The sequence below is a fragment of the Ursus americanus genome, chromosome 29, assembly GCF_024610735.1.
Source record: "Ursus americanus isolate L20-20 chromosome 29, mUrsAme1.1.p, whole genome shotgun sequence".
Lineage (NCBI taxonomy): Eukaryota > Metazoa > Chordata > Mammalia > Carnivora > Ursidae > Ursus > Ursus americanus.
Window position 1 is genome coordinate 2,876,825 of NC_142155.1, and position 26,109 is coordinate 2,902,933.

The 26,109-nt window shown below is 37.2% G+C and overlaps 1 protein-coding gene across 8 annotated transcripts in view; it reads left to right on the forward strand.

Moving 5' to 3' along the window:
- The first annotated feature begins 11,984 nt into the window (after positions 1-11,984).
- The window catches only part of IBTK (inhibitor of Bruton tyrosine kinase), a 95,186-nt gene continuing 81,061 nt past the window's right edge, over positions 11,985-26,109 (forward strand). For 4 of the 8 annotated variants that reach the window (XM_045804258.2, XM_045804300.2, XM_045804266.2 and 1 more), the window contains exons 1-2: positions 11,986-12,198; positions 20,720-21,424. In XM_045804258.2, coding sequence (XP_045660214.1) covers positions 21,104-21,424 — 321 coding nt within the window. In that variant the 5' untranslated portion in view covers positions 11,986-12,198; positions 20,720-21,103. Of the gene's footprint in view, positions 12,199-20,719; positions 21,425-26,109 lie in introns of all 8 variants that reach the window. The other 4 variants (XM_087856922.1, XM_045804293.2, XM_045804277.2 and 1 more) reach the window with 2 other exon arrangements.

The window sequence follows — 26,109 nt, forward strand, 5'->3', positions numbered from 1 at the left end:
AGAGATTCCCAGAAAGTTGCAGAAAGTAGTTCAGGAAGGTCCCTTGTACCTTTCACCCAGTTTCCCTTAATAGTTACATTTTACATAACTATAGCACAAATTCAAAACAAGAAAATTGATTGGTACAATCTATAGAACTTATCTAGATTTTGCCAGTTTTACATGAACTTGTGTATATGTGCGTGTATGTCTGTGTATACAGGTCTATGCAAATATATGGATTCATATAACCACCACCACCATCCAGATATGAAACTGGTGCATCGTCACAAAGATCTCCTTTCTGCAACCCTTTTATAGTTATACCTACTTCCTCCTGTCCCTGACCCTTGGCAATCATTAATCTATCTCCATCTCTATACTTCAGTCATTTCAAGAATGTTATATAATGGGATCATATTTGATCTTCTGAGTTTGGCATTTTTCACTCACCATATCGCCCTTCAGATCCGTTCAGGTTATTATGTGTTACCAATAGTTAGTTCCTTTTCATTGTCCAATAGTAACCCCCAAGGTACAGATGAATCATTGCTTGTTTAACTGTTCTCCATCAAAAGACATTCTGGTTGCTTCTAGTTTGGGGCTATTATAAATAAGGTTGCTGTGAATATTCTAGTGTAGATTCTCTGGTCAACTTTTAAACCAGTATCTTCCTCAGGTGAGTTGGCTTGTTAAGCCCAGACCAGAGTTTTGCTCCAGCTTCTCAATAGATCTCCTTTTATCATCATTAGCCCCTACAGGTCATTTTCAGTATAATTTCTAAAGTTTACAAAGTAGACAGTAGTAAATAATGAACACCCATGTCCATCACTGAGCTTCAGTGGTTATCAGCAGTCTGCCATTATTTCCATTCCTACCTCTGCCTACTCTTCCTACCAACACTTGATTATTTTGAAACAAATCCCAGATAATGTTATTTTATCTGTGAATATTTTAATATGTACCTCCAAAAATTAAGAACTCTTTAAAAAAGATAACAAAAATGTCATTATCCCAATGTTTTACTGTGGGTTCCTCCAAAAGCCAATACTGAAACAAAAGCTTGAAGGCAAATAATCTGTTTCAGAGAGGAGACATCAATAGGGAAGTGAGAGAGAAAAAGGAAGGTTGGAAGTTAGACGTGGGCAGAAGGCTGCTCTGGAAAGCATGGACTCCTCAGCACTTGCAGGCAGCCATATAAGCAGGCAGAGAATGTCCTCAGGCAAGGACATGCGTGTGCTGGCAGCTGAATTCTGTGTAGCACGCACCGAAGGGTAAGGGTGAAGGACTGTGGGGCCCAGGAACTGACAGCATATCCTACACAGGCCGAAAAACAATAAACAAGTAACTAGTCAGTGTCCACATTTCCCCCAGTATCTCATAGTATTTTACAGTTTATGTGTCCAAGTCATGATCCAAATAAAGTCCAAAGAGCATAATTCATTTATATGTTTTTAAGTGTCTTTCCTCTAACTTTTAGTTTGAAATTTTTAAACATGTAACACATTTGGAAGAATTTTACTGTGAACAACTATATATCCATCAAGATTATAGCATTGATATTTTATTATTTTTGTTTATCTTTTTCCTTTGCTTGTTTGTTTAGTTTCTTAAATTTCACATATGAGTGAAATCATATGGTATTTGTCTTTCTCTGACTGATGTATTTCACTTAGCATAATACTCTCTAGTTCCATCCATGTCATTGCAAATGGGCAAGATTTCATTCTTTTTTATGACTGAATAACATTCCATTGTATATATTTACCACTTCCTCTTTATCCATTCATCAATAGTAGACACTTGGCCTTCTTCCATATCTTGGCTATTATAAATAATGCTGCTGTAAATATAGGGGTGCATGTATCCCTTTGAATTAAGGTTCTTATGTTCTTTGGGTAAATACCTAGTAGTGTAATTGCTGGATCATAAAGTACTTCTATTTTTAACTTTTTGAGGAACCTCTGTACTGTTTTCCACAATGGCTATACCAGTTTGCATTCCCACCAACAGAGCCAGAGGGTTCCCCTTTCTCCACATCATCACCAACACCTGTTGTTTCTTGTGTTGTTGATTTTAGCTATTCTGAGACATGTGAAGTGATATCTCCTTAGGGTTTTGATTTGAATTTCCCTGATGAGTAGTGATGCTAAGCATCTTTTCTTGTGTCTGTTGTCCATCTGTATGTCTTCTTTGGAGTAATGTCTGTTTATGTCTTCTGCCTATTTTTTTAATTGGATTATTTGTTTTTGGGTCTTGAGTTGTATCAATTCTTTACATATTTTGGATACCAACCCTTTATCAGATATATCATTTGCAGATATCTTTTCCCACTCAGTAGGCTGCCTTTTAGTTTTGCTGATTGTTTCCTTCACTGTGCAGTTTATTTTGATGTAGTCCCAATAGTATATTTTTGCTTTTATTTCCCTTGCCTCAGGAGACATATCTAAAAGAAGTTGCTACAGCCAATGTCAAAGAAGTTACTGCCTATGTTCTCTTCTAAGATTTTTTTGGTTTCAGGTCTCACATTTTGTTCTTTAATCCACTTTGAGTTTATTTTTGTGTATGGTGAGAGGTATGTCAAGTTTGCCAGCACCATTTGTTGAAGAGACTGTCTTTTTCCCATTGTATACTCATTCCTCTTTTGTTGAAGATTAATTGACCATATAATTGTGGGTTTATTTCTGTTTTATTGATCTGTGTGTCTATTTTTGTGCCAGTACCATACTGTTTTGATTACTATTACTTTGTAATGTAACCTGAAGTCTGGAATTGTGATGCCTCCTGCTTTCCTTTTCTTTTTCAATGTGATGACTGCTTTTTTGTATTCCTGACACTAGTAATTGAAATTCTTTTTGAGACACAACTACCCATGGGCGTCTTCACATTTCTTCACATTTTGTGAGCTCAGTCACTGACAACTTTGTCCTCAACTATCTTCTCAAGGATGTTGTTCCAGCAAAGAGCCTTGGTAAATAGTGACTGTGGCTCCCTCCAGAGCAGAGGATACTTTTGTTTATTGTCCAGTGTAATAAAGAGAATTGTTACTTCTGGGGTAAAAGACAGGCAGGTTTGTTTGCAGTCAATTTAAAAATGTTAATTTTCCTATGTTTGGAGTTCCTCAGCTGGTTTGCCAACCCACATTTGCAATGTCTACCCAGGCCACTGTGTGTCATTCTTGAGGGCCTTTGGGGCCAAAAGGAAGTGACGCAAACATAAAGCTCGTGCTGCTTGCTGCACCATGAGTAATAAAGTCCTATCTCTGACCCAGGAATCTCTGTTGGTTGACCAGCATCCATGAAACTGGCAGGCTAACTTGTTAGCTTTGCAAATAGGGTACAGTCTTAAACCGTTGAAATTTTTGACAGTCCCCAATTTTCATTTTTTTCTTGACAACTAACTCTAGCAAGAAGTTTATGAATTTTGTTGATCTTTCCAAAGAAAAACTTTCAGCTTTGTTAATCTTTCCAAAGAACAACTTCAGCTTTCTTTCCAAACAACAACTAGCTGATTTTCTTTGTTGCTTTTTTATATTCAATTTAATTGATTTTTGCTCTTTATTTTTTTCTTCCTTCTGCCCACTTTGAATTTACTTTTCTCTTTTTCTAGCTTCTTAGTGTGGAAGCTTAGGTCATTGATCTATCTCTCTTTCTTTGCTAATATAAGTATTTAAAGCCATAATATTCGGTATATAACCACTGCTTTACCTTCATCATAAAGATGTTAATATAGTTTTATTTTCATTCAGCATAAAATACTAACTTCCTTTGTGATTCCAATCCTTTTAAATTTATCAAGACTTGTTTTAAGATCTACAATATGATTTATCTTACTGAATTGACCATGCACACTTGAACAGAATGTGTGTTCTACAATCATTGGACGTAGGGACCTATAAACATCAATGAGGTATTTGTCAGTGTTCTCTAGAGAAACAGAGCTAATAGAACAGAAATATATATATACACATATGTGTATACATATTTTATAATATGCATATATTATACATGCATATAATTTTATATGCACATATATAATTTATATATATTATTATTGTATATACATACTTATTTATTATAAGAAATTGGCCTGCATTATTACTGAGGATGATAATTTCCAACATCTGCAATTGGCAAGATGGAGACCCAGGAGAGTGAATGGTGATCAATACAAACCTTGTTTTATGTGTGTTTCTGTTTGAAGACACTTTCTTTAATGTATATTGTTGATTCATTAACATTGAACTGGTGGCCAGTAGCACAACTCATGCTTGAACAAAGCTATTTAACACATGCATTTTCTCCAAAAAGATATTATAGCCTTGGGCTTAGAAACACTAGACTACATTTGAGGGCCATTTCAAAGAGTGAAATCATCAAGAAAAGCATACAAATGCAAAAACTATGGCACTAAATAGACCAGGAAAAGATAGCTGTTTGCATGACAGCTGAAACAAGGAGGCAGAGTATTGTCTTGTAGGAACTCAACTGGGAACATGCTGTGTGTGCACTAGGCAACTCAAATTTTTCGTTGTTCTGCGTATGTCCCTGAATGACTGCAAAAGCACTGTGAGTATTGACTTCGGAATTACAGATAAATTTTAGCAAGGGGGATAATTCACAAATATGTAATCTGTGAATACAGGCATATGTTATTTTATCTTTTACTGCATTTTGCAGACATTGTGTTTTTTATAAACTTAAGGTTTGTGGCAACCCTTCAGGTCTATCGGCACCATTTTTTCCCCACCAGCATTTGTTCATTTTGCGTCTCAGTATCACATTTTGGTAAATCTTGTAATATTTCAAACTTTATTATTATTATTTATTATTTTTATTATTTATGATGATGATGATGATGCTTGTTATGGTGATATGTAATCAGTGATCTTTAATGTTATTCTGGTAGTTCTTTGGGACACCATAAACCACACCAAAATGGTGAAGTTAATTGGTAAATTATTCTGTGTATTCTGACTGCTCCACCAGCTGGTCATTCCCTCCAAGCCTCTACTTCTCCTCAGGGCTCCCTATTCCTGGAGATGCAAATTATTGAAATTAGGCCCCTTAAGAACTCTGCAATGGCTTCTAAGTGTTTAAGTGAAAGGAAGAGTTGAATGTCTTCTCACTTTAAATCAAAAGCTAAAAGTGATTAAGCTCAGTGAGGAAGGCAGACATAGGCCAAACACGAGGCTTTTTGAACCAGAGTTAGTCACTTTGTGAATTCAAAGGAAAAGTTCTTGAAGGAAATGAAAAGTGCTACTCCAGTGAACACACCCATGGTAAGAAAGCGGAACAGCCTTGTTACTGGTATGGAGAAAGTTTTAGTGGCCTGGATAGAAGACCAAACCAGCCATCACATTCCCTTCAGCCAGAACCTAATCCAGAGCAAGGCCCTAACTCTCTTCAATTCTATGAAGGCTGAGAGAGGTGAGGAAGTGGCAGAAGAAAAGTCTGAAGCTAGCAGAGGTTGGTTGGTTCGTGAAGTTGAAGGGAAGAAGCTATCTCTGGAACATCAGTGTGCAAGGTGAAGCAGCAGGTGCCGATGCAGAAGCTGCGGCAAGTTATCCCAAAGATCTAGCTAAGATCGCTAATGCAGGCGTCTCCGCTAAACGAGATTTTCAATGCAGACAAACAGCTTTCTATAGGGAGAAGTCAGTGGCTTCCAAGCTTCAAAGGACAGGCTGACTGTCTTGTTAGGGCCTCATGCAGTTGGTGACTTGAAGCTGAAGCCAGGGGTCATTCACTTAACCGTACTAAAGATCCTAGGGTTCTTAAGAATAATGCTAAATCTGCTCTGCCTGTGCTCTAAGACTGGAACAAAGCCTGGACGACAGCACATCTGTTTACTGCAGGGTTTACTGAATATACATTTAAGCCCACTGTTGAGACCTAGTGCTCAGAAAAGAGGATTCTTTCAAAGTCCTGCGCTCATTGGTAATGCACCTGTTCCCCACTGAGCTTTGACAGACATGGACAGTGAGATCCATGTTGTTTTCATGCCTGCTAGCACATTTGTTTTGTGGCCCATGGATCAAGGAGTCATTTTGACTTTCAAGTCTCATAATTTAAGAAGCCCCATTTCATATGGCTATAGTGCTGCAGAGAGTGATTCCTCTTATGGATCTGGGCAAAATAAGTTGAAAATCTTCTGGAAGGGATTCAGCATTCCAAATGCCATGAACATTCGTGATTCACGGAAAGAGGTCAAAATAGCCACATTAGCAGGAATTTGGAAGCAGTTGATTCCAACCCTCATGGATGACTTTGTTCAAGACTTCACTGGGGAAATGCAGTGTGGTGGAAATAGCAAGACAACTAGAATTACAAATAGCAATTACAACTAGAAGTGGAGGCTGAAGATGAGACTGAATTGCTACCATCTCATGATCAAACTGGAAGGGCTGAGGAGCTGCTTTTCATGGATGAGCAAAGGGAGTGGTGTCTTGAGCTGGACTCTACTCCTGGTGAAGATGCTGTGAAGCCTGTTCAAATGACAACAGAGGATTTAGAATATTTTATAAACTTAGTTGATAAAGCAGTGGCAGGGTTTGAGAGGATTGACTTCAATTTTTAAAGAAGTTCTTTTGTGGGTAAAATGCTATTAAATGGCATTGCATGCTACAGAGAAATCATTCATGAAAAGTTAAGTCAGTTGATTATTGTTGACTTGTTTTAAGAAATTGCCATAGCCATCCTCACTTCCAGCAACCACCACCCTGATCAGGCAGCAGCCATCAGCACTGAGGCAAGACCATCAACAAGCAAAAAGATTGTGGCTTGCTGAAAGATCAGATGATGGTTAGCATTTTTTAGCAATAATACATTTTCAATTTTTTTTTATTTTTTAAAGGAAGTTCTATGCCCAACATGGGGCTTGAACTCATGACCTTGGGATCAAGAGTTGCATGCTGTACCAACTGAGGCAGCCAGGCGCCCCAATAAAGTATTTTTTAAATTAAGGTATGTACATAGTTTGTTTTTTTAGACATAATTTCATACTTAATAGACTGCTGTAGAATGTAAAAATAACTTTTATATGGTCTTGGAAACCAAAAAATTATTTGACTCATTTTATTGTGAAATTTGCTTTACCGCAGTCATCTAGAAGTGCAATATTCTCTGAGGTGTGCATGTAATGGAGATTGACCTTATTTCCTCAAGTGTTTTCCATTTCTTGTCTTCTTCCTTCTTCCTTGAAATTTTGCGTTTCCATCTGCAGCATTCCCCTCAGGCTGAAGAACTTTTTTTGGGATTTCTGGTGGGGGCAGTTCTGATGGCTACTATTTCTTTTAATTTTTGTTTCTCTGAAAATATCTTCATTTGCTTCAATATTGTGGAAGATTTTCTGGGTTGACAGTTCCCTTTTTTGCTCTTTAAAAGTACTGCTCTATGGTCATCTTCACAGTTCCCATGTGAACTCCATACTGTTTCAAATCATTCTTCCTTACATAGTATTCCATTTTTTTCCCTGAGTGCTTTCAGATTTCTCTTTATCTTTGGTTTTCAACAATTTGATTATGATGTCTCTAGGCATAGTTATTTTTTAATTTATTCTGCCTGGGGTTTGCTGAGCTTCTTGCATTTGTCGATTTGTGTCTCTCAGTATGTTGGCCTTCCGCAGATATTTCGTAGTTCTTGCTTTTGTGCTCATCTGTGTACTGAGATTCTTTTTTTGGTCCATTTATTTTGGGAGGAGGCTTGTTGCACACTGTCTCTGGGGGGAGGATTAAGACCTGTGGCCACTGCCTGAATACCTGTCTTTTCTTCAGATGTGTGAGGAAGGGGTGGGGCATGCTGCAGAACAGGAAGAGCTAGGAGCTGGTGTTCTGGGTTTAACCGCCGACTGATTGTTCCAGGTTTCACCAGCCACATGGGTGCTGGCCTATCTATTAAACTGAAGGGCCTCGATATTCTACCTATGGATAGATAGCCCTGTTGCCATCATGGGATGGGGGATGGGGACTTCATTGGCTCACCTGCTCCTGCTGTGAGACTCTACTTTTTGGTTTAGTCTGGACTCCTTTCTGCTTCTGGTCTCTTCTAGATGTGGAACACTTTTGGTGCTGGTTTTACCTTTTGTAGCAGTTCTGTCTTGTTGTTTGGGGCTGTTACTCCTTTCTTCTGTCCAGTCCAGGTTCCTATCCATTTTTCAGGGAATTCTCATAATTTCTGGATCATCAGCAGCTAACCTTCTTGTTTTCCAATGCCTTTATGAATTTAATTTTTAAAAATACGTGTTTTCTGCCAGGTCTAGGGTTTTGTGGCATGAAGAGAAGGTTGTATTATGTGCCCACTTTGCCATTTTAAATCAAACTTGCTTTTCTTCTCCTTTTTAAAAAAGGAAGCAGTGGTGCTAACAGCTTGATTTAATTATGTAGTTCGGTAAAGAAGGAATACAAGTAATTCCAAGGAAGGAACACTATGAATTCTTAGTCATTGTAAAGGTGAGAGAGAGTTCAGGGAGTTCACATTGTCCTGGTTATGAAATGATGCTAACCTTGCCAAATTCACAGGTTTGTTTGTTTCATGTAGGCTTTGAATTTGCCTTGAATTGTCTTAAGTTTTAGATTCATTGGTGGACTCTGCTTTCAAGCCTATACAGTTCTAAAGTTATATTCAAACACTGCCACCTTGTGGGTCATTCCTTTTGTCTCCCCATCCCACCCCTCAAATGCTTCCTCACACAAGTACAACCAGAAGAGTTGAGATATGTCAACTTTTATTAAGTGCTAAAAGCTCTCCTGAGAGCTTGGCAGATATCTCATTTAAACTTCATAAAAACTTTATGCATCAACTATTATTAATTACACGGTAGAGATGAGGAAACTGAGGCCTACATGGGTTATGTAACTTGCCTGAGGTCTCACATAAGAAGAGGAGTAAAATTTTATATTCAGGCAGTATGCCTCTGGAGTCTCTGCTTTTACTGCATCCACATGTAAAATAATAAATTTAAGAATAATACAGTGTGACACAATAATATTAATAAGTTATAGAAGTTAAAGATCACGGGATAACTGTTAGGAAGGGGCATCAGGGAAGTCTTCACAGATTTTTAAGGAGGTAACCTCCTCTACATGAGGATTTGAAGGATAATCATTGCATAGGAAGAATGTAGCTGGCACCGTATCCCCTGGATCTAATAGTAGAGAAACACCCTATTTGTCTGTTATTTTGCCTGCCCCATACCCTGCCTTCTTTGAGGGAGCTAGCTACTCATTACTCTGCTTCAAACATATGACTCTCATAGAGGCTGTCAAGCATTATACCCTTGACTCCCCACCTAATCTGAGCCAATATGAACCCACCAGGGCCTCTGGAATTTTTGTGCTGAAGACAGAGGGCACAGTGCTGTGTTCCCTAATGGAAAAGCTGAGGTGTGTGTTAGAAAGCTGCAGCCAGCCAAGTGTTCTCCCATGGAAAATGGTCTGGAGCAGAAGAGAATGGGGCCAAGCCATAAGGTTCCATTCATCTCTAGGCCAGCTGCACTGCTGACCTTCTTATAGTAATAACCATTTTTGCAAAACCTCATTGGGTTTGGGTTTTGATCCACTGCAACCATACAAGTTCTAACATTCTTGTTACCAGCAGACAAAGGGGCAGCACTGCCTATATACAACTTGAATGACAGCACAATATATTTTGATTATGAAGGATAGCACTGTTAATGTATTTTGGAAAAATGGCATTTAGGGAGCATTTCAAATGCTGTGTTGCTTAAAAACATTTCTGCAGTGCTCTATTCTGGCTTCATCTAAAACTCCATTCCTGATGTTTGGACTATTCTCCTTCTTCTCCCCATTCACTTCACTGTACTCTTCTAAAGCCATCTCTGGATGTATTTCTTGCTTTAAGTCTACTTCAGAAATTCCAGTCAATTTTCTTGGTAAAGTTTGATTTTCTAAATCAACATTTAATTATTGCAAAGAAAAATAAATTATAAAATTGAAAGAGATCGAAATTAAAAATCACCCCTAATTCCACCACACCGAGATAATCATTGGTATATTGCTCTTCTTTCTTCTATGTGTAAACACAAACATGTTTAAAAAGCCTCACAAAATGGCTAATTTTGATTTCTTCCTCCCCTAATAACATCTGCAATGCATTTTTTATTTAATTGTATTTAATTTGCATTAATTCCTAATCATTTCAGCAATTCTTGCAAATAACCAATATCTTTGAAGGCATTCAGTTTTCTAGAGAAATTAGGAGCAATTCCACATCATTTGGACTGGAATGTTCTTTCTTTCCTGCTTCATTTAGTTATCACCTACTCATTCCTAGGAAAATAGTTCAAGTGTCACTTCTTTGGGAAGTCAGATTAAACTGATAATATTCTTTGTAGTACTTGTCAAGGTTGCAATCTATTCTTAAGTTTGGGATTATCTGAGCTTGACAATTGTTAAAATGAATGAATGACTCCTTGGAATAATTCTGCTGCTATGGAAATATGCTTTTTTTCTTTTAAGATTTTATTTTTAAGTAATCTCTACACCCAGCATGGGGCTTGAACTCACAACCCCTGGATCAAGATCACACACTTTCCTGACTGAGCCAGCCAGGTGCTCCTGGAAATACCTTTTGATTTATAAAAGGAAGATTTCTTTTTCATGAAGTGCTAGGCACTCTTTGTGCTGTATATTTGTATCTATACAATTTTTCACAAATGTAAATGCATTTTTGCTTCTAAAATACATTATTTCTCCTATTTTACAAACAAGGGTAGTAAGTCTTCAGAAAAGCTAATTAACTTGCCAAATAAAAGAGATCAATAAAAGATTTGAACTCAGGCCTATGCACTTATTTACATTATTATCCTTACTTGCCATTACTGTTTTCTTTGTTCATTAATATAAAAGTCATCATATATAGCTCATTCTCAAAATCACTTAATTTTTTACATTACAAATTGGTTTTTGTTACATCAAAGTAGGATACAGGACACCTTGAAAAGGGGCAAGGAAACAGACCATTGTATTGGGAAGGGCAGCAGGGGAGCTATTCTCCCTTTCCCTTTCACCAACCAGCTGTAGGGCTTTGAGCTTCCACAAGGAAGGCTACAAAAAGACAATAAAGCGGAACTGGCTGCCCTTAAGAAGACACGTAGTCCAACGCCTTCGTTTTACAGATGGCAGAGACTAAGTAGCGTGTATAACTGACAACGTGGCTGAGTGTACAGCCAAGTCCTAACTGCTAGTGTTGTTTGTTCTGAGTCAAACTACCCCTCCTTGAACAAACATTTACTGAATGCCTGCTGTATGAGGCATTTGGTCGCAGTGATTCCCATTTGGTATACTAGCACTGATTTCCTCCTCCTCCTCTTAATATTGCCACTCCCCCCCCCCGCCCCCGCTTTTTCTTTCTTCACTCCAGCACTTTTAAACCCGCCTTGGATGCGGAGTTAAATGGGGGAAAGCAGAGTGCAAGCCGGGCGTCAGGCACTGACTGACGTGACCCCAGTGGGCAGCAAGTCCCAGTAGCAATCTAAGAAGGCGGTGCCGCCTTCGGACCAAGGGAGTGACTCTCAGACAATCCGGGTGTACGAGCGGGAAGGGAAGGGCGATGCTGCGTCTCTGTGGGACAACGCCTTTGGCTTTCCAGTGACCCCACTGGTAGGGCAACGGGAGAACTCCGTGCAAGAAGCCTAAGCTTCTGCTGCATGGTGACCGGCTGCCCGAGGCATTCGGCCAAGTCTCCACGGTTCTCTCTCCACCCGTGTTGACCCGGAATTCCAAGTCTGCAGCTGACGTTTCCACCTAGGCGACAGCTGACTCTGAAAGGGACGTTTCCACCACCACTGTTGGCTGAGAGCCCTCAGCTGCTGCGTTTCCCCTCCCCCGGCTTGCGGTGGTCCGAAGGCCCGCAGGGTCAAGTTCCCTAAGGAATCCCGGGCAAGGCCACAGCTTAGGTGCTGCCACGCGAGGCCTTCTGGGCAGACATCCGCCAATCCTCATGAGGCATACACGAGCCGCAGCCAATCAACGCATGTCTTATTCCTGGGTACCGCCCGCACCGGCCTTTTCTCCCTGCCCCCCTTCCCCTTGCCTGTAGTCGCGGCTGAAGGTGCAGCCGCCTGCACAGCTGACCCGGCTCTGGGGACCCGCTTCCCCCTGGCACTGTTCGATTTCTCCAGTTGTCTTCACTGAGGATGAGTCCCTGCGCAGTTGTGTGCCCGTCTCGCGGAGTACACCGGCGCACTTTCATCTAGCGACTGGTGAGGGAGTGCTCTGCGCGGCCTCACCGTGCGCAGCGGCGGAGGCGACGGTGTCTCTTCGGCTGGCCGGGGGTGGGGTAGGGGGGCGAGGGGACAGTATTCAGTTTCCGGAGGGTGCGGGCGACCGGGGACGCCAGTGGCGCGGATGGACCGTGGGGAGGGCACCCAGGGGCTCCGAGACTGCCGCGCTTTGAGCGAGACGGCGCGGAGCGGGCCAGGTGGCCGGGGTTCCAGCATCCGCTTTCCCGCAGCCTTGCTCAGCTTATGAATGGTCTGTTCGGCGACGTGCTACGTTGCTGTCGTGTCCGACACGCCCTCCAGCGTTGCTGCCTTGCTAGTTTCAGTAGTTGTCGGTGTCACTTCCCCTCAAGCCTTGAATTTGGAGCCTTGAATTTGAAGCCGTTCCTTGAAGCGTTATCCCTTCGTGGGGTCCCATAGTTTTACTCCACTGTGGGGATACTAACTCGGAAATTCCGTGTGAATTGACCATTGTGTGAAAAGGGACCTGTTCTTTTTGGGGGTGGGGGAGACAGGATAGAGGCTTTTTATTGTATCACGTTGTCTGGTTTTTAAAAAGTTTTAGTTCAGTGGCGAAATAGGTAAGCCCGGACATCCTTGACTACTGTTCTCCAACATAGTTAATAAAATTTCAAGGTATTTTTCAGGAAACAGAAATTGATGTAGCACTCCCCTTGCCCCCCTTCCCCCCATGCTTCGAAGTAGGACGTTTGAAATTCGAAATGTATCAGAATTACTGAAAGAATGTGACTTTTATGAGTGGTAATGTTTCTCCGCCCATAATGTACCAATTCACATCCTTGCATAGCTACTTCTTGATCTCCTTTTTCTGTTTTGAATTCCTTGATTTTTATTGGTTTTGGAAACAGACATAGGTTAGATGAGGGCAGAAAGGTCTGTTTTCTAAAAAGAATTTGTTACAGATATTTGCAGAAACTTTAGTCAAAGCAGAGTTTACCTCAAGAAATTTTAAAAAATGGCTGTTCCATTATTTAAATTAAAAAAAAACAAACACTTGTATTGAGGGTTTTTAGGATGCTAAATTATGTGAAGGAACTTACTACATTCTTTTACTCTCATTATGCTTTAGGACCATATAAAGTTCAATAGACCAAAAATAAATTTATCTATTATATAAAGGAGCTCAGTATTATTTGGTTTATTATTATAAATGATATCAAAGTCAGTTTACTATTATTAATAGGTCATTAATTTTTTGCTACATGTAGAGCTGTGCTTGCCCCCTAAAATTTGCAGAATTTTTCTATTGTGAAAAAGGGTATTGCACCGATAAAGTATTGAAGTTTCTATCTTTTGTACCAAGAGAGTATTTAAGATAACGTTTGACTAAAATACAATAGTGATAAAGCAAAATTACTAATTTCCTAAAGAAGTAAGTGCTGTGTCTTAAAATTGTTAAGTGAACTATTTTCAGGGCTTACAGAAGGAATTAAAAATTTTTTAAACTCAATTATGAGTTATAATTTGTAGCTTTGTAACAGTTAATTTAATACAGATACAAGTTTAAAAGGAAGATATTTTGGTATTAGTGTTTTTACAAATCTACTTATTGAATATATACACATATATATAGTGAGAAATATGAAGAAATATGACTTCTCTGTCTCCCGCCCCCCCTCCCCCATAACTTAAAATCTTTGTGTAGGCAAGGTACATGCTAACAGGGCAAGTTATTATCATCAACTTTGCAGATCGTAAAATAGGATTAGAGAGATTAAGTTATTTGGCCAAGGTTTTAGGTAATGGGAACTCAATTCTTTTGACTACAAATAAGGGTAATTTTTTTGTACTACTCTATTCTACTTCTCATTTAGGATTTCCTAACTGCATTTTGAGAGAGAAATTTGGGTAGAGTAGAATCGATAGAATCTAGAGTATATTTTTTATATTTGTAACTTTGGCTAGGCTACTTAAACTTTCACATACATTTCCTCAGTGTAAAATGAAGGTGCTCATACATAAAGGGGCAGTATGAGGCTGAAATTTATGTTGGTTGTCCATATCAGAATTTAAAAGATGACAGATACTCTGACTCATGGACACATTGGCAGTCTTGTAAGGGTTTGGGTGAAAAGCTTTCCAAGCAGAAAGGACTCTAATTAAAGTTGTGCCATTTTCTGACCTATACACCAATATACCGCTTTCTCTCCCCCCCCCTTTTTAAAACATTTGTTGGGTGCTTACATATGAATGAACTGTCTCGTTTATTTTTCAGAACAGCTCAATAGCTAAATAGTTGTTACCACTTTTTTCTAAGTGAGAGGACTGAAGCTTAGAAAATTGTGATATGCCTAGGATCATTTGGTTAGTGGTGTACCTGGGCTCCTACCTCCCGTGTTCTGAATTTAGAGTCTGAATTTTACATGCCACATGGTCTCCAGGCTTAATTGATATCCTCTTTCTGAAGTCACAAAGCTAACCTTAACACATGGAATGTAGATATTGGGCTTGGATTTGTCAGAGAATGGCATGATCAGATTTATGTTTTAGGAAGATACCTAAACTCCTAACGAAGGATAAGTGGAACAATTATGAGTCATTGTTGAGGGCTCAACCTCTACTGGCTAACGCCTTTGTGATGGGCCAGTTGCCAAGGTTGAACAATTGCCTGTAGCTAGCTGTACTCCTACAACTCAGTTTCCCACCAGCATTTCATATTCATCACATATAAAACAGCTTTTCACCTGTAATTTTTATTTGTTGCATTTTAAAAAGTTTGTTTTGTTTTTCTAGTTTCCAAAGTATTTACTCCCTACTCTACTTCTTGGCTGCCCTATATATAATCAGGCTAGAAATTTGGGAGTTATCATCACATCTTGTCAATTCAAAAGCTTAAATATCTAAATGTGTCTCTGAATTGCTCACTTTCTTTATCCCTAAAAGGAAGGCACCGAAAGCTGTCCATAATCTGGCCCATGCTTGTGTATATGTTAGGCCTCACTGTTTTCTGTCTTCTGAATTACTTGGAATTTTCAGAATAGACTAAAATGATTCTAATGCTTTTATTTAGATTTATTCTTTGCTCTGCCTTGAATGCCCACCCACCCTGTATTTATCAGGCAAACACGTGCTCATCCTGATGTGGGAAGTCTTCCCTATCTCTCTCTGGTCAACTCTGTTATTTCTCTGAGTCACTTGTTTTATCTTTACCACAGGTTTATAATCCAATGTTTTTATTACTTGCTTAAATAAAATCAGTCTCCTCTATCAAACTGTGACCCTTTGATGGTAGAAACTATAATAATAAATTTTGTTCATTGAATACAGATGTTAAATGAGCTATAGTTTTCACTTAAGTATTACCCATGAACCTGTATTTTTATCATGTTATCTAAAATATTTATATCATTTATTTTGTATTCCTAGTACCTTGTGATACTGTGGATGTACTGGAGAGACAGTGTAGTATAGTAGAAATAGCTTGGATTTTGTTATTAAACAGATCTGCACTTGAATTTTAACTCCTCTTTTATTGGTGCTATGATTTGGGTGGCTTACTTAACCTCTCTGTAATGTAACATATCCAGTATATATTAGGTGCTTAATAAATATTTATTTCCAGTGCTTTCTTTGCCTTCAGTAAGCATATGTTGAATGCATAAATATTTACACTGGTAATTGGAAATATAGGCTGGAATTTAGGAAAGATGTGAGGGTACAAGACATATTTTGGGGTTATGAGCATGTAGGTTACAGTTAAAAGCTAGAAAGAGATTGAAATTATCCAGGGAAAATATGAAGTAGAGAGGAAGAGAAGACTGAAGATGGGACATTGAGAGAACCACAAAATTTGAAGATAAGGGGAAGAGATAATGTCTTTGGAAGAAGGGGTGAGAGAGAGCCCATGCTTAAATGCTTCAGTAGTTCTGTATGCTTTCAATATCCCTTCCTACATACCTTAGGAGAATGCGGTGTTAATGAACAAAAGCAGGGAAGTAAAGTAAGATAAGAACTGAAAGTATCTAAAAGTATTTGTAGGTTTGGAGGTCATTTTGGTCACCTTAGTGTATATGGTTTAATTGGAGAAATACGTGTGGAAACCAGGTAGCAGAGACAAACTCAAATGTGAATTTTGAGATTAAATTTGTTACCCTTTTGTTACTGAAGAAATAATAGTAATAAAAGCTACTGTATGTTGAGTGTCTGTTTTGTGCCAGGTACAAGGCTAAGCAATTTTATTTATCATTACAGTAACCCTGTGAGGTTGGTGACATTGTCTCCGTTTTCAGATGAAGAAATGAGAGATTATGTAATTTTTAGAGTTACGTAACTAGTAACAGCCGGCATTGCTGTATTTGAATCCAAATATCTAAGACTCTAAGAAACACTAGCTCTTAGTCACTTCCATATTTATGTTCATAGTATTCTGTATGTTTCTCTATATATTATAGTATGCTACCATTTTTATATTTCATATTCCCCCTTTTTTCCATTTTAATTGTTAATGTATAGTAACAATTAGGGAATTTTCTTCGGTTTACCTTAATTCTTTCATTTAGTGTTTGAGTTATTTGCTAGTAAATAGTTCTTTCCAAGTATTATGAATACACTGAAAATACAAAGGTAGAAAAATTTTAGAGCCTCAAAAGAATGAAATTAACTACAATTGACTATTTTGCCATGTATCTTGTTTTCCAGTTTTCACATTTTAAACTGCTTGAGGCTTTCATACGTTTTTCTTTATGTCAACTAAGAAACACTTTGTTTTTTATACCAATCAACAGTTTAAGGTGGCGATGAATGTTACAAGGCTTATATCAAATTATAAAACATACAAACTAGTAGAAACAACTGGAGCTAACTGGAATCCTCTAATTCTGTGCTGTCACCTGTAGATGGGGAAGTCAGAATAAGGGAATTATGCCTCAGTGAACATGGGAGTGCATATTATCTTTTCGAGTTAGTGTTTTGTTTTCTTTTGGTTAATACCCAGAAGTGGACTTGCTGGATCATACGGTAGTTCTATTTTTAATTTTTGGGGGAACCTCCATACTACTTTCCATAGTGGTTATATCAATTTACATTCCCACCAGTAGTGCACAAGTGTTCCTTTTTCTTCACATCCTTGCCAACACTAATTATTTCTTATTTTTTTGATAATAGCCATTCTAAAGGAGTAAGGTGATGTCTCCTTGTGGTTTTGATTTGCATTTCCCTGATGGTTAGTGACGTTGAGCGTTTTTTATATACCTGTTGGGCATCTGTATGTCTTCGGAAAGTCTATGTAGATCTTTTCCCCATTTTTTTAATCGGGTGGTTTATTTTTTTGCTCTTGAATATGAATTCTTGAATATGAATTGAATATATGAATTCTTTGGGTATTTTATATAGATTAGCCCTTTATCAGATGTATGATTTGCAAAAATTTTTCAGGGAGCTTACTGCCTGTGTTTTCTTCTAGGAATTTTATGGTTTCAGGTCTTACATTTAAGTCTTTAAACCATTTGAGTTAATTTTTGAGTATGGTTTAAGATAGGTGTCCAGTTTCATGCTTTTGCATGTGGCTGTCCAGTTTTCCCAATACCATTTATTGAAGAGATTGTCTCCTTGTCATTGTATATTCTTGGTTCCTTTGTTGTAAATCATATATGCATGGGTTTACTTCTGGGCTCTCTATTCTGTTCCATTGATGTATGTGTTTCTTTGTCTGCCTGTATCACACAGTTGTAATTACTAGTTTTGTAATATAGTTTGAAATCAGGGGGTGTGATGCTTCCACCTTTGTTCTACTTTCTCAAGATTGCTTTGGCTATTGGGGTCTTTTGTGGTTTTAGGATTGTTTGTTCTATTAAGTATTTATGATCAATACCTTGGAGAAGAAAATTTACATAGAATTTCTATTATAAAAGCTTTAAAATCTAACCATTATGAAATGGATTGACTAGTTATTTAAAATCCAGAGGACTAAAATAAAATAGAATAAAATCCAGAGTACAAAAATACTGAAAGAAAAATAATTAGGAGATGATAAATAAAAAGATGATAGGGAAATGTTGAGTGTAAAGTAGTCTACTCTAGATATAAAATTTCTAATATATAGGTGGTTAGTTTTCTAACAGGAAGTAAAAAATCTGAAGAATAGTAGTTCATCAAATAGTTGACAAATTGTATTTCATTTCTCCAGATCTGAACAGGGCAAAGCAGACAGGGTAGCATATTGGAAAAAAGGAAGCTAGAGGCTCTTATGTGGTGGCTGAGTTTTCTATATTTTCCTATAACCTCTCTAATCAATATATTAGCATTTATTTATATTTTTTAGATACTTTTTGAATAGGTATTCGTGCTCATGGTAAAGCATTCAAAAGTGGTTTGAAGTAAAATATAGGTAAGTTTGCCTTCCATTTCTGTCTCCAGCCATTGGTGCTCTTCTCCAGAGGAACCACTCTTAACCATTTTCTTGTGTATTCTTCTAGATATCTTTCGTGCTTATTCAAGCATAAACATGTAAATACATATACAAATTTTCCGTAAATGGTATTACATATACATCTCATTTTAAAGGACATGGTACAATGTATCTTGCAGATGATTTCATATCAGAAAATATATAGCTGCTTCATTCTTTTTGATACATGAATAATATTCTGTTGCATGGACATAATTACTCTATTTAGGTTTTTTCCACACTTTACTATTTCAAACAATGACTCAGTGGATATTCTTGTACTTATGCCGTTCCACACATAGATATGGTTTTCCAAGATAAATTCCTAGAAGTAAAATTGCTTGGGTCAGAAAAAAGGTTATTTTACATTTTCATAACTATACTAAATTGCTCTCCAAAGAAATTGTATGAGTTTATATGCTTACCAGCAATGGAGTAGAGTACGTATTTTCTTACAATCTTGTTGGTACGTAGTAATATCAACTTTTTTGATCTTTGCTATTTTGATAGATAAAAAATGATATCATTATAGTTTTTTTTAAGTTTTTATTTTAATTCCAATTAGCTAACATACAGTGTTATATTAGTTTCACGTGTACAATGTAGTGATTCAACAATTCCATGAATTTGCTCTTTGCTCTTCACTGACAAGTGCACTCCTTAATCCCTGTCACCTATTTAACCCACCTTCCCTCTGGTAACCATCAGTTTGTTCTCTATAATTAAGAGTCTGTTTCTTGATTTGTCTTTCTCTTTTTTCCCTTTGCTTATTTGTTTTTTTCTTAAATTCCACATATGAGTGAACTCGTATGATATTTGTCTTTCTTTGACTGACTAGCTCCACTTGGTATTGTACTCTCTAGCTCCATTCATGTTGTTGCATGGTATCTCATTATAGTTTTAATTTACATTTCTTTTGAATGAGGTGAGTCTCTTTTTAAAAATCTGTTTAAATTTCCTTTTTGTTTTTTAAAGAAATGTCATATTCTTTGATTTTTATTCTATTGGTCTCTTATTTATAGAGACTATATGTTAAGGAAGCTTTTTCTCCTTTTTTGTCTTAGTATTTTTTTTAATGTGGGCTTTAAACAGATTAAATTTATTAATCTTTTATAAGCTTGAATTCCAGATCATACTTAGAAAGGCCTTTTGTACTTTGAAATTGTAAAAAAGGGTCTCCCATCCTCTCTTCTAGTACTTTTGGTATTATTTTTATATTTGTCATTGACCCATCTTGAGTTTATATTGATGTAAGGTATAAAGTAAGTGTCTAAAGTTATTGTTATCCCAGATTGATACCTAGTTATTTTGATACCTGCTATTTAATTATCATCTCCTTCTATAGTCCTATGGTGAAGGACTTCCAGGCGCAGAGAACATTATCACAGTGCTTGGCTCTTAGTAAAAACTGAATGATGAGAGGATTGGTTATTGTGGTGGTGGTGGGTGGTGATGGATGGTGTTGGGTAGTGGTGGTGATGAAATAATTTTAGAGGGTAAAGGTTTGAGATGGGATTGCTATAAAGATGGTAGATTTAAGGGGCTCCTGGGTGGCTCAGTCATTAAGTGTCTGCCTTCGGCTCAGGTCATGATCCCAGAATGCTGGGATCGAGCCCCACATCGGGCTCCCTGCTCAGCAGGAAGCCTGCTTCTCCCTCTCCCACTCCCCCTGCTTGTGTTCCCTCTCTCGCTGCCTCTCTCTGTCAAATAAATAAATAAAATCTTAAAAAAAAAAGATGGTAGATTTAAGTGTGCTTATATCTTGTGGGGACATAGCTACTAGAGTGTAAAAATACAAGGGAGAAGGAATGAAGCTTTTGGAAAGAAACAGGTGGACTCCAGAGTACAGGTACAGAGGTTAACCTTAAGCAGGAGAGTGGAAAAAAGGATGTAAAGATGATTAGTATAGTTCTAGAATACTGTGGATGTGAAGATGAAGAGTTGATACACTTTATTTACTTTTTTGAAATAGGAATTAGGGGCACTTTATTTGATTTTGGGGGCACTTAAATATAGAGGTAATGGTAAAGTACTTGAGGAGAGCAAGAGGTAGATTTTGTATTTTTTACAGTCTCTTGTTTTCCCTTTCTTTTATAGGTCACCCTTGCAATTATGGATATTTGAAAGGATCAGACAGTGTGGAGGGGGAGTCCCCTCCTCACTCCCCCTTGGTGCTTGACTCCAGGAAAAGTCTATAAACTGTGGAAAGTTGTTTTTTTCCCTTAATAAAGAACTTGTATTTGATATAAACTTTATAGAACTATTTATAATTTTTTGATTTAAGTGCCAAAATAAATTGTACAAAGATATATAGTTTTATACTATTGCCATTGAGGATTTAAATTATAATCCTAAACAGGTCATTTATTCTCTATAAATCTTTCTGAATAGCACCTTTTTGTCCTGGCTTTTTCATTTTTAAGAATTAGTCTTTACTGACTACTCTGAAGAACTAAACTAAGCAGTATAAAAACCATTAGGATGAATTCTTCCATCCCTGACTGCACATCAAAGTGTCGATCCCTGAAGCATGCTTTGGATGTCCTTTCTGTGGTAACAAAGGGGAATGAAAACCAGATTAAGGCCTTTCTCTCCAGTCATTGTTACAATGCTGCAACTATCAAAGATGCTTTTGGCAGAAATGCCCTCCACCTTGTTTCCTCCTGTGGAAAGAAAGGAGTGTTAGATTGGCTTATTGAGAAAGGAGTGGATCTGCTGGTGAAAGACAAGGAATCAGGATGGACAGCTTTGCACAGAAGCATTTTTTATGGACATATTGATTGTGTTTGGTCCCTATTGAAGGTAAGTGTCATTTTTTATTTAAAACTATTTGGTCTGGCATATGTTTTTCTTAGTCTTTTTCAAACACCCCATTTATTTTCCAAACATTTGCGTTTGTTCTTATCAGTTGTTTGATATCTTTTACTATTGTAACTGACTCATCTTTAGAATTCAAATCCAATATATATTTCATTTGGACTTTTTATGATATAGAGTTTTAAACATATACCAAAGTTTACAATACATAACTGACTGTTGGCTAATTATGTGTTATATATGTCCCCACTGCCTTTGTTTATCTCACACTATTTTGAAGTAAATCCCATATATATTATCATTTAATCTGTATTATGTATCTTTCAGTATTCTTAAGAAAAATGGTTTACTTTTCTGTAACTTTTATTAGCTACATTAAAAGGCACTAGTTATTGAAATACAACATTTAGGGACTGTCTTTTGTATAGTATGTTTATTTCTTGTTTGGCTAGGATAAAGTGTTTATAGTTGTAAAAAAATTAATAATTAGAATCAGTTTAATTAATTTGAAATTTCTCATCAAGTAGATTCAGTCTAGGTTTGTTGTAGTGTATAGTCAAATAACGAAGTGTTTTGAGGTATATCCCAATGTCATTTCACTAATGAATGCACATTAAAAACTCACAATCAGAAGTCTTGAGTTTTAAATTGATTTTTTTTTTTTTTTTTTTTTTGGTACAGGCATTTTATCATGTTTGTAGAGGACACAGAGAAGAACAAAACACTTCCTGTTCTCAGGAAACTTATGGTCACATTAGGGAGCTTATCTTCAGTATCTTCCATCTATTTTTGATTTTAAAAAAGTTTACTAATAGTACTGTGAATTCCTCTTACATCTAAAACATTTGATTTAGATGGTTTAATTCTCTTACTCTAATTTATTTTATACAGAAAGCTAGGTTGGTAAGAGTTAAAGCATCTTATCAGCTCTACTCTTAACCCTTTCTCACACCTAAAATCTCAGTTTTTTCCAGTTTCTGCTAGAAATTTGGATGACTGCCAGTCCTGTCAATCTTGAGCATCCTTGGATTTTCTGTGGTCATAGGAGTTGCCATTCAGGTGTCAGGATTTGGGGCTTCAGTTTGAAATAGGGTCTGGTCTGAATTTTGAAACTTCCTTCCCTGGGGGTTTCATTTCCCCTTAGAAATCCTCAGTCATTCTTTCCTCCTTGGCTAAGAGAAGCCAGGAAATTTGTGCCTTTGGCTACCTGTGCTTGGCTTGACCGTCTTTTATTATCATCAGAGTCCTACTGATCAATGATAGATACCTAACAGTGGATGCATTGCACTGATAAAATTTCGCTACAGAAACCTTTTCCTATCCATTTAGTATTCACATCTCAACATAGCATATCCTTTTTTCCTTTGACCTTTCAACATCATTTAATTGGAAGAGCTGCATTGATTGGAGTGTGCATGTCAGTTCCACTTCTGGACAACTGTAGCATATAAGGTATTATGACAGCTATAGCCCTTAAGGTATTATGGTTGGCAGAGAGAGACCATACACAAATACACATTTTAAATAAATTGCAGTTGATAACTTTATAGGTATAAGACTTTTTAATTGCCAAAACAAATCGTACAGTAAATATACAGCACCACTGTCAGTTCCTAATTGCCAAAGATTAGAAAACAAAACAAAACAAAACAAAAACCTCAGCAGAAACTACTTGTCTACCAAAAGCTGGAGGAGAGACAACCTATCTTATGCATGTGTTCTTTGGCTCCTTGATTCCATGACAAGATGAGTGGCTGGCAAAGACTATGTTTGTAGGGTCCTGCTGTATCTGTTATTGCTATACCATTGTTTTTTCATACTCGTGGTTTACTTACTATTCTGGAAAAACTTGCTTTAATTTTCTTCATTTGTAAATAGAACTAACTTAATCATAAGGTTGTGTGGATTAAATGCTATACTATTCATAAAGTATTTGGAACAAATGTTTTTTTTTGAGTGCCTGATGTGTGCCAGGTGCTAATCTAGGTCCTAGGGATATGTAATGAACACGACAGACAGAATCCTTTTTTTTGTTTGAGTTTTTATTTTAGTGGAAGGAGATAGACCAAAACCAAATAATTAAATAAACAAATAGAACAGTAAATGTTGGTGTATTAGAGTTCTTATTTCATAGAAACAGAAGCTAACTAAGGTTCCCTAAGCAAAAGCTATTTTATTAGGGGGATATCAGATACCTCACAGAATAGAACAGGCTGTGAACCAGAGCAATACAGTTAATTGTCAAATCATAAGCATGAAAAATCTCCTCAAACTAGAATGGAACAGTTATAAACTAAGTAGAACTGATGTGAAGTACCCTCCCACCTCCCTGCCCCAGGATAATTAGATAGCAGGACCAGTTTACTAAAACTATTCCTAGTTCATAATGTTAAAACCATGCTATTTGAATAGAAGAGAATGCTTATTTTTCTGTTTTCTCTAGTATGAAGGCATCTAGCCAGTGTATCCAAAAGTACTATCAAAGCTTTAAAGAACAGGCTTGAAACGTCCCAATTTGCCCCACTGGAAATTACAGTCTCAAGGTCTTTTGATTCTGACTTTTTGGCAGTATATGGGCAGCAATAGTGAGAGAGCCATATTAAACTCATTCAATTTAGCTCATAACCAGTTTGGAAAAATTAGTGTATCAGATACTTCTCTTGAACCACTTCATGTAATTTTGGCCTCACCTCTTATTCTAGCTAGTTGTTCAGAGGCTTCTAGCAGCTTTGTATAGGTATAAATCTGCACCTTGTTTCTAGCATCTACTGCTTGCCTCTTATTTTATGCCCCAGAGCTTGGCATTCACGCACGACCAACCAGAAGTACAGGAGAGTTAAATCCCTTTTAGAGCGACTCTTTGCTAATGAAGAATGGGAACTGGGGGGTAAACCCTTACCCCTTTTATTCCTCAACTGGAGAATTATTCTGTGGTATATTGTATAAGGTTCCCAGAATTTCCTGGCAGGATCATGCACAAGCCTTAGCAGTGTCCTACTCGATAACACATCCTTGTATTGGTTTTTCCTCCTTTATTTACTCTTCTGGTCCTCACTTTGTAGGATCTCTTCCCAAGGAAATTACCTGAATGCCAGTTGTTATCTTAAGCTTTGCTTTTGAGGAAGACAGTCAAAGCAAACAAAAACAGTTCTCTGTATTTGCAGGCAGACCTATCCAGTAGTGTTACTAGTGGTTTGTAGTGGAATAGCTGTGTCTAAAGTGCATCTGCTTCTTCTTGTAGAGCATTCTCATGAAATGCTCAGGCTTATAAGCCTGGCATATACTTAGATGCTATTTAACAAGGTAATGAATTTACCTACTATTTTGAGGATATGTAAAGAGTTGATCTTTAAATAGGATAGACTACATGCTGGTCCTGCAACCTTTAGAGTTTAAGATGAGTAGAAAATGTCAGAGTCTACCATTATCTGTGGAGTGCTAATGGCCAAATAAAGGTAGTCTTACGCAGTTGGGGCTACGTAGGATAACGCAAATATATGTAGTCTTACTAGGGTCCAGTTGGTATGTATAAAGTTTAGGAAAATTTATAAAACTGGCAAAATAAACTGTCTAGGGTTCTAAGTTTCTGGGATCCCATTTGTAACCTTCATAGCTTAGAGCACTTTGTCCTGGATGCTACCTTTGTTTCTCTTAAAAGGTTAAGCATCTTAGATCACTTTTTTTTTTTTTTTTTTAACTGGTTAGCTCATTTGAGTATTTTTTGCTCATTGACAACCGTTGTGAAATCAAGTGTTATAACCATCTGGAACACAGTGAACTCAGAATTGGTTTTAGTTTATTAGGAATCCATTGTTACAAGGTAAGAGGAGATTCTTCTTTCCTAAGTAACCTAAAACAGAGGATTCCAACACGTCACAGAGTTTAATAACTTCATAGTTCTCTGCCTGTAACTACCCAAGTGTACAGACAGGCAGTGATGACTTGCACAGGTTAAAATAGAGATAAATCTAATTACTGAATGTTTTATTAAACTATCAGGAAATACCAAAAGTTACTCTTGAAAAGAACATTTTATATTTAAAAACTGTAGTTAAGTAACAGCAATATGAATTGAACATTGCTCTCTGTCCCTCCTGCCTCCCTTCCATTACATTTTAAAAGATAGAAAAGTATGGTGATAAGGATAGGGTGTGCTAACTGCCTTAAATAAGTGAGACAGAAAGTGTCCTATTTCATGTTTAATTTTGAACTGTGAAGATATAAAGATTACTTTAAATTCATCCTTAAAACACATACACACACACATTCTCAGATTTTTTAAGGATACCATTAATTATATGTGATTTATAAGAAGCCACAATTAAAACAATGCTATAAAAAATTTAAATACAAAGATGAAAACCTATATCATACAAATAGAAATAAAGGAATATAATTGTCTTAAATATAAATACCGGATATAACAAAGTTCAAGGCAAGAAGAGATGGGGATTACACGATCACATTATATTTATAAACAATAAATGCTGATATAAATATTGTTGTGCCATTACCTTGAAGTCTTTATAGCCTTTAGCATGGCTCTTTAAATACGTGAAGTGTAGTGCATGCACAGGCACAGACAGAGAGACCCAGGGCTAGGGCCTTGTAGGTAGCCAGACTTGCCTTAAACCGTAGAAAATTTTCACGTCTAGTTCATTTTGATTTTA